The 16,352-nt window shown below is 39.3% G+C and overlaps 1 protein-coding gene and 1 long non-coding RNA gene across 3 annotated transcripts in view; one reads left to right on the plus strand and one right to left on the minus strand.

The window, feature by feature from the left end:
• Positions 1-1,209, minus strand: part of LOC112403626 (uncharacterized) — a 7,841-nt gene extending 6,632 nt beyond the window's left edge. For both annotated transcript variants that reach the window (XR_003003944.1, XR_003003943.1), the window contains exon 1: positions 423-1,209. This is a non-coding gene — a long non-coding RNA (uncharacterized LOC112403626). The remainder of the gene's footprint in view (positions 1-422) is intronic.
• A 9,220-nt stretch (positions 1,210-10,429) lies between these two features.
• The window catches only part of SLC35A3 (solute carrier family 35 member A3), a 40,441-nt gene continuing 34,518 nt past the window's right edge, over positions 10,430-16,352 (plus strand). Inside the window, 3 exon segments of the mRNA XM_024751294.1 lie at positions 10,430-12,783; positions 15,993-16,275; positions 16,277-16,352. Coding sequence (XP_024607062.1) covers positions 16,090-16,275; positions 16,277-16,352 — 262 coding nt within the window. The 5' untranslated portion in view covers positions 10,430-12,783; positions 15,993-16,089.

A 16,352-nucleotide genomic window follows, 5' to 3' on the forward strand; every position in this document is an offset into this window, starting at 1 on the left:
GGGACGGGGTTGGGGGGTGGGGAGGAAGTCACTTAAATCTCTACCAGAGAAGATGGAGTTTGCATATCCATCAATTATCTGTAATTTACTAAGTGAGCAAAGAGCACAGGGACAATAAACAAGGCTAGAGTCATAACTCTGACTATTGCTAACTTGGGATTAGAGTCAGAAGGGTGTGGTATTGTTTTCCACTGAAACACAAAATTTCTCTCTATAGTCACTTCCTTGTTAAAGATAACCTCAAAGAAAGATTATTTTTGATCATAACATAAATCTGGTCTCATAAAATTTAGCCTGAATATTTACAGAGCTGCAGCAAAAAATGGTATTTATCATATAGTACTTTTAAAATGTGCTTTGCTGAAAGTTTAATAAGAAATGTCAAATTGGATTTTCAAAAGCCTCTTCAGCTAAGAACTCACCGTCAGATTTCACTTGTAGTATTATAAACTTGGGTAAATTCCTCTCTTCTCAAATTCCCGAAATATCCTAAGGTTCCTAGGCTTGCCAGAAAGGGAACTTTGTTACACACCCTGTAAACCAGAGAACAGTCCAGTTTTTCTAAGCATGCTTTGTAAGAATTCGTGCCATAAAGTTAACTGTAGTTCCTTAAAAATGTCTGGTCATGGGCTTCCCTGGTGGTGCAGTGGTTGAGAGTCCACCTATCGATGCAGGGGACACGGGTTCGTGCCCTGGTCCGGGAAGATCCCACATGCCGCAGAGCGGCTGGGCCCGTGAGCTATGGCCACTGAGCCTGCGCGTCCGGAGCCTGTACTCCGCAATGGGAGAGGCCACAACAGTGAGAGACCCGCGTACTGCAAAAAAAAAAAAAAAGTCTGGTCATATCTGATTAAATTCAGCATTATTCTCAATTATTCATTCCAGGCAAGGCCTTAGTTGCATAACCAATGCTTTCAATTAAGTCCTGTTAACAAGGAAGACAGACTCCTATTGAAATTGTGTAAATGCCTACATTGCCATGAAAATAAGAATACTCAATAAGAGTTTTCGAATTCTGGAGGGGTCAGGAAGAAAGAAAAAGATAAATGTTTCTTTTTCTGTTTACAAAAGCAGAGTATACTAAATTATTGAGTTATAGATAGCTTAAGAAGAAAAAGAAAGGGGTTCCTTTATCTAGAAAATATAACATTAACATCAACAATATTCTATTGGCTTTTAAAGGATTGGATGACTTCCAATCCACAATCATCCCTCATCAGTTTATTCAGCCCTGTGTAATTAATTTTACTTGACCTTGGGTTAGCAGTCTCAGGAACCCATCTGTTTCTGGACTAGAGTTCTGGAAAGCCAAGAGTACCTGGGCACAGGACTCTGAGAAAGTCCATCTTTGTTGACACACTCTGGCCTGTGGCCAATTGCAGGTCCTTTCAGGAAAAGGTCAGAGTAAAACAAAAAATTATCTGTAGATGACAAGTGACTTAAAATGGCTGTGGTTAATTTATTATTGATAATTTTCAAAAGTAAAAGATCTGATGAGAGTTGATTATCAGAATAATGAAACTGACAAAGAAGACTGTTTCTGTGACATGCAAAACAAAGTCAATCCAAAAGAAATTTTAGACAAAATATCTATAAACATAACAATCCTATTTTCAAAGACCACTGTATATTACATTTACTTTATGAAAATGAATGAATATAATCTTTACAGAGAAAAAAACTTTAGATTTAACATATAATAATCCTGAGACATAACATACCATGGGTATTCTAAGTACGTAATTAGAATATACCAAGAATATATCAAAGTTATCAGGTAAAGAGATTCAGTAGAATGGAGTAAGACCTTAATATTTGTGTATTCATAGAACTCCATAGATAAGTGATATGAATTCCCAGTTTAAAACCATTGGACTAGAAGAAGCTACATTCGAATTAAAGAAAGTGGAGACTAACTTAACATTTTAAAAAATTACTGAAATTATGATTGTATTCATTATCCTTTTGTTGTCTCATATCAGGCAAAGTAGCACTCAACTCTAATAAATAGAAACATACTATAGACAGTGAGGATACTGACAAATCTCTAGGAACTTCTCAAACAACATATAATTTCTGAAATATATTAATAATATATTAGCATAGGGAAGGTTAAGCTTTTCTTCTGATTTGACAACTCTTCCCATGCAGCTCATTAATAGTAACATATCAAATAAACCTAATTATTTCTTGAACCTCTCTTTTTATAAGATAAAAGAACAAATTCTTTGTGATTTTTCAAGGGCCTTCTGAGAAATCAGTTTTAGATGGAAAATACATCATTTGGAATGCAGAATATCAAGAATTGTTAGGAGGTTTGAACACTTGCTTAAATAGAATCATGGGTTACTGTGAAACAATACTGGGCCACCTATTTAACCACAATGAAAATATTTGGTTAAATGCATTAAAAGTGTACATAAGGGATAACATGATTGTAAAGAACCTAGCTCTTTCAAAAGTAGGAAGACTTTGTACTCTTAAATAATCAAGGACATGATCAAATCAACATAAAGCACAGGAAGTCATTCTGATACGACACAAGATCCTTGTTATACAGGCAAATTACTCAGAAGGTAAAGAAAAATCTCTTACAACCTCTTACTAAATAAAGCAGGCAAGTCATCCAAGAACAGAGAGAAAGCTAAAGTCTTTAGTTTTTATCAGTATATGTGCTACTAAAACACTTTTTGACAATCTCATGAATAAATCCATTAAACTTTAGCCACTTTTGACCACCACAATTAAAATTTCCTTTCTGAGAACCTGCTACAACTTTCTATATCCATCCCAATTTTTTCCTACACCTTCCTCCTTCTCATTCTAAAACAAAGAGTCGGTTTGCTTTAGCAGAAAACTTCTCTTTTTGCTTAACACAAACCCATCCTGCATACCTTGCATACAGAGTTCCTCTCTCCCACTATTGCTGAGTAGAGACTCATTTACATATATTGATTATAACTTTTAATCACAGTCACTTCTATTTCACAGGGAAAACTAAGAGGTTAGGTAATTGTGACTATCTGTAATACACTAGCATTTCTGGCAGATCAGCAGAGCTTATGAATATACATCTCACAACTTTTTATAGCCATACATATCCCAAAGCTGCAAAAAATGAACACATTCATTAACAGATCCAAATATATAGCCTCTGTGTATCAATAAAAATGAGAGGCAAAAGTGTATAAAAATTATATAAACTAAAAATTATGCTTTGCAATTAATGTTTCAGTATCCTATCTATCCTACTTAGAAATGATCTAGGTTTCTATGAATATCCATTAATTAACTCAACTTAGCTTTTGTCCAAGAGTTTAAGTCACCTAGCGATCTTTGAAGCTACTTCAAAGAGGACATATTACAAAATACAATTACTATTGAAATAAAGTTTGCCAGAATAACAATTCAATTTGGTTAAACACAAATTTACATTTTTCATAATCTTAAACATATAGTTGATATATGCTAGCTTATTTGATCAGTAAATGAACAAATTTATGAAAAACATACCCAATTAGAATAAATATGTATCAAGAAAATATACTTATGCTTATTGCTAATACTCAGAAAATATAGCTCTTTTTATTAAACTAAGAATATTAAACTAGTGTCATTTGCCAAAGATTTACCTAAATAATGTGAACTCAAATTCCTAAGCCATTTGCATTAATATTTTATATATATATATAAAATGAAATTTTTAGAAGATCAATTTCCTTAATTTATGGGAATTTTAGAATTAGATAAGGCTTACTTATCTCTAAATCACTCTAAGTAGCACTCTTTTAAGAGATTTTATAACCTGGTAGTACCATGAAGGAAAGAAAATATTACATACTCACAGGCACATAAACATATATACAGACCCAAACAGAGAGCTTATAGCTTCAATTTTTAAATTTCAGTCAATTTTGTATTTCAGCCAAGTAGGAAAAAAAGGGGGTTTTCTCATCAGGTACAAATTTTAATTTATTAATTAATTTTATTTATTTATTTTTGGCTGCATTGGGTCTTCATTGCTGTGCGCGGGCTTTCTCTAGTTGCAGAGAGCAGGGGCTACTCTCTGTTGCGGTGCGCGGACTTCTCATTGCGGTGGCTTCTCTTGTTGCGGAGCGCAGGCTCTAGAGCGCAAGCTCAGTAGTTGCGGCGCACGGGCTTAGTTGCTCCGCAGCATGTGGGATCTTCCTAGACCAGGGCTCGAACCCGTGTCCCCTGCATTGGCAGGTGGATTCTTAACCACTGTACCACCAGGGAAGCCCCTAGGTACAAATTTTTCATTGATTTGAGTTTCAAGTAGACAAAATGGAAAAAAAACAGAGTAATAGACCAGATTCTCTGCTATGCTTCACCCACAGAGGCAAGATTTCTATAAACCATTTAAGACATTTACAGAGGTCATCAAAAGTTCAGCCCATAAAACCAAAAGAAGCTAGCACCAGAAATCAAGCCAGTACTCAAAAAGAATACAAATCAAGTCCTTACTGTGCTGCTGATGGACAGGAGTCTGGAACACAGGTCCACATGTGGGACTTGCTGTTGAATATCTGTGTAAGGTCGGATCTTAACAAATGGCACCACGAAACAGAGGAAAGCTTCAACTGAGCTTTGTTAGGGAGCGCTCCCGGGCGAGGTTCACTGCCCGAGAGAAAGGGGCCAGAGAAGTCGCACACGGGCGAGGGTTGGGCAAGATTTTATAGGGGAAGAAGGGAAAGGGGTGTGGTGAATCTGGGAGGGCGCAGGGTATTCCTTATTTGGTGGTCTTTTCGGGTATCCTGGGGGACCGTTAGTCCCGCCCCTCGAAAGGCGGGAAGGCTGGGCGGGTCAGTTCCTGGAACTGGGTGGTCCGGAATGTCTCCAGGGCAGTTTCTGGAACTGGGTGGTCGGGAGAATTTCGGTCTGATGCAACCTGTGAATCTGATTGTGTTCCCCTGCCTCGGGCCTGTTGGCCTTACAATTTGGATCTCCAGTCAAGAGTAGAGCACAAAGGGCATGAGGAGTTCCCCTTGCTTGGATGGAGTAAAGAGGAATTGAGGGAGAGGTCCAGTCCCATATGATTCATGGCACCACACTATTGAAGACAAAAGCTGGACAAGTCAGGATCTTGATTTTATTCAGGCTATTAGAGAGAGTGGATTAGAGTATCTCAGCAAGTGGTTTTGCCTTGGAGTTTCATAGAGAAATGCTATGGTCTGAACTTTTGTGTCTCCCCAAAATTCATGTAGAAATCCGAATGCCCAATGGGATGGTTTTGAGGTGGGGCCTTTGGGAGGTGCCTAGGTGTGAGGATGGAGCCCTCATGAATGAGATTAGCGCTCTTATAAAAGAGAATCAATGGAGCTCCCTATCCCCTTCTGCCATGTGCGGATACAGCTAGAAGGTGCCGTCTATGAATCAAGTAGCAGGCTCTCACCAAACGCCTAATCTGCCAGCACCTTGATCTTAGACTTCCCAGCCTCCAGAACTGTGAGAAATAAATTTCTGTTGTTTATCAGCCACGCAGTCTGGCATTTTGTCATAGCAACTTGAACGAAAACAGGAAGGATCAACAAGTTGCAGATAGAGTGATTTACAGTTGGCATTGTTTTGCAAACAGGGGAAGTCTCAGTTGGTTAGCTGAACAGGAAATGTTTTCCCCTGTGGTTAGCTAGTTTCAGGTGGACCAAACAGTTCTAATCTCAGCTAATCAATCATGAGACAGAAAATGGAAGTTGGACATTCTGAGTCTGCTCATGTCAGAGGATTCAGGTAAAAGGAAATTGTCACAGGTAAATGGTAGGGTCACCTGTGAGTCTTATGGGAACCATGAGAAAGTTGGACAGCAAATCTTATTTAAGTTGTATTGGGAGAAGTGGTTCTTTATAGTAAGCCATTTCTCAGAACCTGAAAGGGTAGAGGAATTTTGGAAAACAAAGGGTTGGGGGGATTTCTTAAGCACCTCTATTTTCCAGGCTCAGGTAAAGTTTAACATTGACACTATATAACACAATCTAATCATGGGTGTGACACCAGGGGCAGAGAACACTGGGGCCATTTTAGAATTCTGCTTACAACAGGGGTAGTTCAAGAAGCTGAGAAAGTTGCCTAATAACTTCAGTTTTCTCTGAGGTATGTGTGTGATGGGGAGGGTGGACATAAGGAGGAGGGCTGTCTAGAGATTTGTGAGGGCTTGAAATGATTACAGTGAAACATAGAGTAAGTGAATTGAAGATATTGAGTAGACACGTTATTTAATACCAGAGACTGTAAATTTGCAATGGCTCTAATCCACTAAGTTATGTGGTTGTGTAATTTTCTCCAGGAATCTTCGGCAGATTTGTTAACTGAGTGTATGAGTGGAAAAGGAGATCAGTGGACTGATCCAGGTTAAGTAATTCTGGGTGAATAGAAGTACAAAAGGACATGGCAGTGGATGGTAACAGGAAGAGGTTATGGACATTGGGGGTCAAATCTAGGAAGAAAAAGAAGAAAAAAAGAGGGGAAAGATAGAATAAGACAAATGGAGGAAACAAAATGACTAAAAATTCTGAAGAATTCAAATAAATAGGTATAGTGAGTAAAGAAATGACACAGCTGAAATGAAAGGAAGTTCTGGATAAATACTGGACTATTGAGATTTATTATTTCAGGGATGGAGCATCATGGTGATAAAGTCTAAAATGTAGTCATGGGTATAGGTGGCTAAAGTACAGTAAAAGAAATAGACTGTAAATCATGTGGTAAAGCTCCTGAGAAATGTAGAAATGTGGTTAGCAGATGTCAGGGATAAGAAGGGGCATGAGGTGGGAGAATAAAGATGGCAAAGGAGAAATTTTTTCCTTGTCAGTGAGAGAATAATATTTTAAAAGTAGTAGTGAGGAGCTGGAAAAAAGACAACACAATCTTTCAGATCTGGAGCAGCTGTTTAATTGAGGGAGTGGCCTTCCTAGCACAGAATTTAAGAGGGAGGACTGTCAGTACCTTGTTAACATACATATTTCCCAAATACCTGGTACCTCCCTAATAAAAAAAAAAAAAAGGGTAGCATAATACTTATATTTTCGTCAAAGGCCAATTTGCTGAAAATACCATCAAAACAACCTGCTGCCAAGACAAAGTTGAATTTATAACGTAGTGTTGGTAAAGGTATTTTATATAGAGAGATAGAGACAGAGAGGAAGAGAGAGAGAAAGAGACAATTTACTTTTTTTAAAAAGGTGTCCAGTTCTATTTTAACACATGCATAGATTTATGCAACCACCACTACAATCAGCATACAGAACAGCTCCATCACCCCCCAAATTTCCTTATGTTGTTTCTTTGTAATCAAAATTTCTCTCCACCTCTAATCCCTGACAACTACTAATCCCTCCTACTTGGTCCCTACAATCCCTGGATGTCATATAATGGAATCGTACATTGTATTGATGTACCTATTCAAAAACAATCGGGGCATTTGCAGGTTTGGGCAATTATGAATAATGTTGCTATAGACATTCATATATAGGATTTTGTGTGAACATAAGTTTTTAATTCTCTTGGGTAAATAAATACCTAGGAGCAGGATTGCTGGGTCATATAAGTATATATTTAACTTAATAAGAAACTGCAAAGCTGTTTTCCAGAGCAGCTACATGATATTGTATTCCCACCAACAATGTATGATAGTTTCTTTCTTCACATCCTTGTCAGCACTTGTTGTCAATTTTTGTTTGTTTGTTTAGCCATTCTAATAGGTGTGTAATGGTATCTTACTGTGATTCTAATTTACATTTCCCTAATGGCTAATGCTGTTGACTATCTATTCCTGTGCTTATTTGTTATCTGTATGTCTTCTCTGAGAAAGTGTCCTTTCAAATCCTTTGCCCATTTTTTAAATTGGGCTTTTTCTTATTGTTGACTTTTGAGAGTTCTTTGTAAATTCTATATACAAGTACTTTGTCAGGAGATTTTAAAATATTTTCTAGCAGTCTACAGTTTGTATCTTATTTCTCTTAACAGTGTCTTTTGCAGAAAAAATATTTTGAAGTTTTGATGAAGTCCAATTTATAATTTTTTCTTTTATGGATTGTACTTTTGGTGTCATACCTAAAAATGCTTTGCCTAACTCAAGGTCACAGTGATTGATTTCTTTCTATGTTTTCTTTTTTTTTTTACTATTTTATTTATTTATTTATTTTGTTGCTCCAGGTCTTAGTTGCAGCCAGCAGGCTCCTTAGTTGCAGCTCTTGGGCTCCTTAGTTGTGGCATGTGAACTCTTAGTTGCAGCATGCATGTGGGATCCAGTTCCCTGACCAGGGATTGAACCCCAAGGCCCCTGCATTGGGAGCATGGAGTCTTAACCACTGTACCACCAGGGAAGTCCCCTATGTTTTCTTTGGAATGTTTTATAGTTTGGGGGGTTTTTTGAGGTTGAGGTTTATTTTATTTTATTATTTTATTTCATTTCATTTCATTTCATTTTGCATTTGGATGTACAATTTTTTTCCCTACCATTGGCTAAAAAGAGCATCCTTTATCCATTAAATTGACTTTGTACCTTTGTCAAAAAGCAGTTGACTATATTTGTGTCTATTCCTGGACCCTATTCTGTTCCACTGATTATATGTGTACACTTTCACCAATATCACACTGTATCGACTACTATAGCTTTATAATGATTCTTAAAATTGGGTAGCGTGCATCCTCTAATTTTGTCCTTCAAATATTCTTTTCTGCACTAATTTCGTTATCCTTTCCTCCTGCCTCTCAAATGCATTAAATGTTAGACAATTTGATATCATCCTACAGTTCCCTGAGGCTCTGTCCAATTTTTTTCCATTATTTTCTCTCTGGTTCAGATTGGATAATTTCTATTGATCTTCAAGTTCACAGACAATTTCCTCTTTTCCATTCTGCTATTGAGCTATTGAGTCTTGTTCTGGTAATTCTGACATCTGAGTCATCTCAAACTGGGATTTGTTTTTTCCCTTGTGAGTTGCTACAATTTTCTTGCTTCTGTTTTATTTTTTTAACATTGAGTAATATTGCATTATATCCTGGATGTTTTAATTGCTATGTTATGAGACTCTAAGGTCTGTTAAAATCCTCTGGAGAATGCTGAGTTTTTCTTTGTTTTGCTTTAGCAGCTAGTTGTCCCAGTTGGGTTCAGGCCAAATGTCTTAGCCTGCCTTCTTTGGGCCATGGTTCCAATGTAATTTCAGTTTTCAAACATTTGCAGTATTATTTGGATCTGTTCTATATGTTTCCCCCAGGGGCTAACGGCCCTGGGTAGTGGTCTTTACCATAGACCAATGTTCAAAGCCTTTGGCCTTCTTTATCAGATTAGTTTCACACGTGAGTTCCTGGGGTGATCCTAGAACTTCACACATGTATATCTATAGGATTCACTTTTTGAGCTCCCTCCTCTCAAAATCTCCACAACATTCTCTGGCTCCCAGGGTTTCTTCCCCTGGTCCTCTGGCCAGAATGCCTGGCTTTCAGTCTTCTGTGCTATCAGACAGACACCTGCCACAACTGGATCTACCTTCAAGGCAGATCAGCAAGCTCAGCTGCTGATGCGCTAACTGCCCTCAGCCACTGCCCAGAGAGAGTGCAGCTTTGGAAGTGGAGCCCTGCAGAGCCAATAGAGGAAAACAAAACCAGGATATTTCCCCATTCTCTCCATTCTTCAGGGGTCCCTTTTCCCATTCCTCTTATTTGAGAGTGATTTTCTCTTGGCTGTGCCCATTGCAATGTTCCAGAATTTGGGTTGCCTTGAGACTAAACCAGGAAATAATAGAGGGAAAAAAACAGGGAACTCACTATTGGTCTTACTTTTGAGTTTTGATTTCCTCCCTAATTTGTCTTCTATTATTTACTTTTCAGAGTCCTTAGTTTCTTTATGTATTCAGTTCAGGATTTTATTATAGTCACTGGGAGAAACAGAATAGAGTATACTTATGCCATTTAACTAGAGCTGGAACCTATACTTTTAATAATAATTCAAGAAATTTTGCTATGTGGGTATGACCTATTGAGATGTACTTCCACAAGCTGTATGTTAAGTAGGCTGTATTGCTTTAAACATATTTGAAGTAGAACTCTCTTAGCTTAAAAATAATGTCTTTTGTGCTAACAAGCACTTTCATTTTCACAAGTCTTATAAATTTGTCTTTTTACAAATTATGGCAATGCTTAAAGTCACATGAGTAGACATTCCCTCATACCATAGACTTGAACTTGTGGTACATAGCAGCAGGCAGAGACTTTAAAGATGGTTATGGGGGCTTCCCTGGTGGTGCAGTGGTTGTGGGTCCGCCTGCTGATGCAGGGGACACGGGTTCGTGCCCCGGTCCGGGAAGATCCCACATGCCGCAGAGCGGCTGGGCCCATGAGCCATGGCCGCTGAGCCTGTGCGTCTGGAGCCTGTGCTCTGCAACGGGGGAGGCCACAACAGTGAGAGGCCCAAGTAACGCAAAAAAAAGAAAAAAAAAAGATGGTTATGACAGAGATATGCTTGACTTGATCCTTGCCTAAAGGCCTAGTTCTAATAGCCTTTGTTTTGTTCCAAAGGCTACTCAGTTTTATAGTTTACCAATTGGAGACAAAAAGCCTATTCAATTTTGTAATTTACCAACTGAGGTGAAAAGCATTTGCCACTCCCAACCCTGAAAGTTCTTGAACTTCTCTGTTCTCTTTATTCCTTTCCATTTCTGCTTATAAAAAAGTCAATTATTTCTTGAGTGCTTCTCTTTCGTGAAGCATCTTGTCAAATGCAGCCAACACTAACCAACATATACAATTAACATTTGTTTTCTACTTTCTTCTCCCAGAGCTACAAGCCTACTACGTTCATTATTTACCTTCCAAGTTATCGTAGGTGACAGTTTTATCAAATATTCCAATGCATAACATAATCATTCTTCCAGCTTATAAAATCAGCTTACTTGAACGCTAAAGCCACTTCTACAAAAGGAAGGGTTTTATTAAAACACACCCCATCTCTGGGTATCAATTTCTGTATCAATCAATATATTTTGATTGATACAGGTTTTGTCAAAATTTTAATGACATACAATAACAAAGATTTATTTCTTGTTCATGCTGAATGTCTGTTGCTGGTTGCTGAGGACTTCACTTTACAGCTCCTCACTCTATGTAGGCTCATGGAATCATGATCATGAACATTGCCAGACTCAAAGCAGAGAGAAAGAGAGTTCCAGAGGATGACAAAATAGCAATTCAATGCTATGGGCCTTGTTGACACACAATCTGCTTACAACTGATTGGCCATGTCGGGGAGAAAGAAATTTTCCTCTGCTCTTCCAGGCTCTTCTGGCTGGTCTAAGAATTAAAGTTGACATGAGACAGATTAAAAGTAGAAAATCAAACAAAAGTTTAATAACATGCATACATGAGAGAGACCCAGGAAAACTGAATAACACACCCAAATGGCTGAAATCCTCACCTTAGACATCATCTTCATCTAAAGACAAAAGAGGGTGTTGGGAGTTAGTGGTTTGGGACTTCAAAGGGGAGGAAAGCAATTGCCGTGGAGATGGAGAAGCAAATGTTTGGTAAGCAAATGTTGCTGGATCATGCAGAGACAGTGGGACACAGAGAGAAATTTTAACAAACAGACTTTGCTAGGTTCCTCCCTGTCTACATGCCTAGTTCATACTACAGTCCTCTATTTACATTCTTCAGGCAGCTAGGGGGTAAGTCAAAGTTTCTTCCTGAGTCTTTTGGGCCATGATTGTTTTCAACTCGAAATTATCCACATACCAAAGAGAAATTTTGAGGTGGTAAATTTTGTTCCCCTATGGCCAGAACTAGTCATGTGGTCCCATTCAACCACAAGAGAGTCAGAAAGCACAACCTACCACATGTCCTGAAGGTAGAGAGCAGGAAGTATTTGTGGACAGCATAATCCAAGTGCATATGAACTGTATAATCAAATGTACTCTAGGACTATATAGAGGCCAAACTTCACTCAGTTGCACCCCCTCATCCATTCTCAGACTTAAGAGGCCCCTGACCAGCTTTAATAGCACAAGTACATACTATGTACCTTTCTCCTAGACTTCCACAAAAGGATCTGTGGTGATTTTGTCAGGTAACTATGCCAGGTAAAAGAGAACCCCCTGACCCTGAGATAAAACCAATTCATTGATGCCCAGACCACCAAATTTATCTACCAGAGACTTAAAAGAATATCAGATTATAACTGATGCTTTGACCAGAATCAACAAGATCCATGGAGCAGCAATCATCCAGGTTAATTTTCCCAGTTTCTGAATATATAGATAGAGCAAATGGCATCACTTCCATTAAAACACCCCTTGATCCACTCCCCCCAGACAAAAGTAAGTCTGTTATAATAGGAAAAGCCAAGCAGAAGCCCCTGCTTGGAAAAGAAGGAAATAAAAAGTAAATTCCTTTCAAACCTGTCAAATAGCTGTTCTATAGAGTGTTGAACTCTACAGATCTAGCACGAAGCAAAAGAATCACATGACTATTGAGCTATTGATGATATGGAAGTGACCTCATTCAATTTCTCTTAGAGGTAAATGATGGACAAGCAAATAACCTTTGGCTATTCTTTCCACACAGGTTCTTTGCCCTGAAGAACTAACAAGAACATGCCAGATTCAGCTAATTTGGTAGCTTGAGAGAACAACTGGTTTTTCCTGTTTGTGAGCTATACTTTCAATTCAATAGTTTTAAGAACTATAATAGCATAGAAGCAAAGTATAAGTGACATCTGGAAACCTGAGGTTTAATTCCCTAAGCACTGAAATTTTTTGTATTTTAACTGTTTTGGTAAGCAATTCTTTAAAAATATAAATTGCCATAGTCCATGCTCTCTTTCTTTCTTGTTATCTTTTCGTCTTTTCCTATGGAGTCTTAAGCCATTAAAGATTATAAACCATCAGCCTTGACTCTGCCTGAAGATACTGATCTGGGGAATGTCACTTTGTATGCATAATGCTTGCAGTATCATCTGCACCACAAATAATTTAATTTAGTCTTAATTTCTCTGGGCCACTCTTGGAAACTGCAGTTATTGTGCGATATTATAATGCACTCATGCTTTCAATAGGTTTGCCAGATTTAGAAAATAAAAATATAGGATACCCAGTTAAATTTTGAATTTCTGATAAACAATAAATTCTTTTTAGCTTAAGTATTGTCACTTGCACAACCTAAAAGTTGCAAGTTCAGTTTTATTTGTGGATCTTACTGAGGACTGTAGCCTGGGAGACAGCCTCTTCAGATAGCTCTGGGGAACCGCTCTGAAGAGTTAAGGGAGGAGCCAGGATATATAGGAAGTTCCTGATGAAAACAAAACATGCAGTCTAACATCAAAAGATTACTGCTAATCACAAAAAAAAACAGACATCTAAAGTTAATTATGTTAGTGCTTTTCTCTATGGACCAATGCATTGAAATTATTCCTTAGATACACATCTCAACTATTTAAGGCCAGTATCCAGAAGCCTAGCCTGCTTCCTGTCTTTCTCCATCCTGAATTCCCCTCAGGGTGCTAGGGGTGGGGTGCTCTGCCTTGGCTGGTGGCTTGATCCTTGTACAGCTAGAACGGTGGGCGACACTCTGTTTACTGGAATGGCAGGCAACATTCCCTTTCCACAGTGTACTCCACATATTGCATATACTAAACAATTATTCATTGTTTATTTGGAATTCAAGTTAAACTAGGTGTCCTGTGTTTTATCTGGCAGCACTAATCAAGTACCAGTGAGATACCTAGTCCTATTTGGCTCTAGCTGCCCTTAGGCTGATTTGTTACTCTAATTAGTCTGTCTTTAGGGTGTCAAAATTTTGCCTTTCAGATCTGTTATCATAGAAACACCAAAGCTGGTCCGCTGCCCCAGTGCCCCAGATTGCTGTTTTTCTCTCTTCCTTCACAGCCATCTCTGTTCTTCACTGATACTTCTACCCCTATTGCTACTTTTGCTGTCTGCCACCTTTTATCTATACTGTGCTCGTTCCTTTTCTGTTCCATCTTTTCTTCCTATGACAGCTAAGTGTACTGTTTGTAAGCATGGACTTAAAGGCAGACAAATTAGAATTTGAATCCCAGTTCACCTTTCAGTACATATGGGAGCTTCAGTAATTACTTAATATCTGTAAGCCTCAGGTTCTCCTTCTGTAAAATACAGGTACTAATGTCTACTTTATAGGGCTGTTGTGAGGGTTAAATGAGATTGATACAGGCAAACTACTCAAAGGTACAATCCTTACTGGATTATTATTACTAAAAGAGCTTCAGGCCTTGGGTGCTGACTTGAATCTTTAAATGTGTTGGATCCCTAGACTTGCAGTTTAGGCTCTGCTGGATACTCTTCCCTGGTGAGCTTTTGTACTGCCTGGCTTGTCTTCACCACCATTACCAACCAGTTCAGGTCCGTTCAGGAAATATGTGTTAAGTTTCTACTATGTGCTAAGCACTGTGCTAGGTGCTGGAGATCCGGAGATAAATAGGATAGCACTGACCTCAAGGAGAGTGTTGGGCAGAAAGGATATATATAAATCAGATCACAATACAGTGAAGTAAAATATTTTGATATGCACAAGATGCCTCAAGATGTTATGGAACCACAGAGAAGTTCAGACCCCTGGGAGGAAGGAAGCAAGAAAAGGCTTGAAGTTTGTGATAATATCTGAACAGAGAATTAAGAGATGAATGGGGCTAACTTAAAAAAATATAGGCAGGGGCTTCCCTGGTGGCGCAGTGGTTGAGAGTCTGCCTGCTGATGCAGGGGACACGGGTTCGTGCCCCAGCCCAGGAAGATCCCACATGCCGCGGAGCGGCTGGGCCAATATATATATATATACATATATATATATATAGGCAGGAGCAGTGGAAACATTTTCTACATTCAGTGAACAGCATGAGGAATAGGAAAAGGTACTATGAATGGTATATATGGGGAAACTCAAAGCTGTTCAGTGTTGTTAGAGTATAAAGTGTAAAGCTAGGAGAGGTTAATGAAAGTATTACTTTCTTTTGGTCATCAGTTTTGCGACTAATATCTTTACATCAGTTGTGGGTATCATATATTTAACCCTCTATTTTCATTGTTGTTTTTGTTTGTCTAGAGTTTTGGTCATTTTCCAAGATGACAAAGCACATGTTACTGTTTTGTAATTAATAAGTGCCTCCATGTCCCTTTTTTTCATTTTAAAGCTTTTTGAACAGACTAAAAGGTCTTTTTTTTCTCTAAAAAGCTGTACTTATGTCATAAGGTATACTTTTTCTGCTGGTGTATTTTAAAAATACTTTAAATCTTTTTTTCCCCTTACAACCACACATAATTACTACTATTTTTAAAATAAATATGTATTCATTATATATTATCTATATCTATCTGTCTATCTATCTCTTAATCTTAGAATAGTGCCTAGCTATTATTATTATGCACCAGGCACATTTTACTTCCAAAATATATGGACAAACATTAAGATCTGATATATATTCCACCATCCGGGGAATTTCTCAAGATCATATTACAGAACAGTTTAAAGCCAGTTATTCTACTCTAACACAGTTATTTAATTTTATTTTACTGCTCTCTCTCCGTTTGTCTTTCTTGGACGTAGTTTTACCCATTTGCAATATAAAGAGACACAGGCTTAATTCATAGCGGCATTGTGTTAAGAGGAAAGGGACAATCCTACTCTATCTACTATTTGCCTGCGCTGCTTTGGGCGCGGCTCTGCCTCAGGGTCTAAGCCAGGGTGGGAGAATTGGTTGTTTCCAACCGAACAAGCTTTCCAGATGACTGGGTGGCAGCCTGCGCCACAGCGAATCTCTTTGGTTTTCACTGTCAGTGACAGTCATTTTTAGAAGTGGGTTTGTTTCCTTCCCGAATCCACCTCCTCACTCCCTCTCCGGGTCCTTCGCCCCAAAAGGAGTTTGACTTTACTTTCGCAGTCTGACACCCTGGCGCCCTCCGCCACCGGGCAGCCCGGCAGAGGCCCGCCACTGGAGTTACTCTGTCCTCCAGGTGCCCTCAGGACACACCCAGCAGGAGGCACTGCCCCGGACGGTGAAGCCGGCACCGGGGGTCGCCCTTGGGGCCGCCCGGGTGCCTCGCCTTCGGTATGGAGCCGGCCAGTGCAGACCTGCGGCCACCAGAGCGGAGCCGGGAACGGTATTCGCCCGGGCCGAGGAGGAAGCCGGAGCATTTGGGGGACTGGACCGCGGGAACCCGGAAATGCCTGGGCCGCACCGGGCCGGCGGCAGCGACGGCGGCGGGAGCGGGCGCCGCTGCGCTTCAGGGGTTGCGGGGGAACCCGGCGGGCGCCGCAGCCTGGGGGGCCCGGCGGAGCTGAGCCGCCGCCCCCAGTGCGCGCAGCCGGCCGAG

This window comes from Neophocaena asiaeorientalis, unplaced genomic scaffold, assembly GCF_003031525.2.
Source record: "Neophocaena asiaeorientalis asiaeorientalis breed wild unplaced genomic scaffold, Neophocaena_asiaeorientalis_V1.1 scaffold147, whole genome shotgun sequence".
Lineage (NCBI taxonomy): Eukaryota > Metazoa > Chordata > Mammalia > Artiodactyla > Phocoenidae > Neophocaena > Neophocaena asiaeorientalis.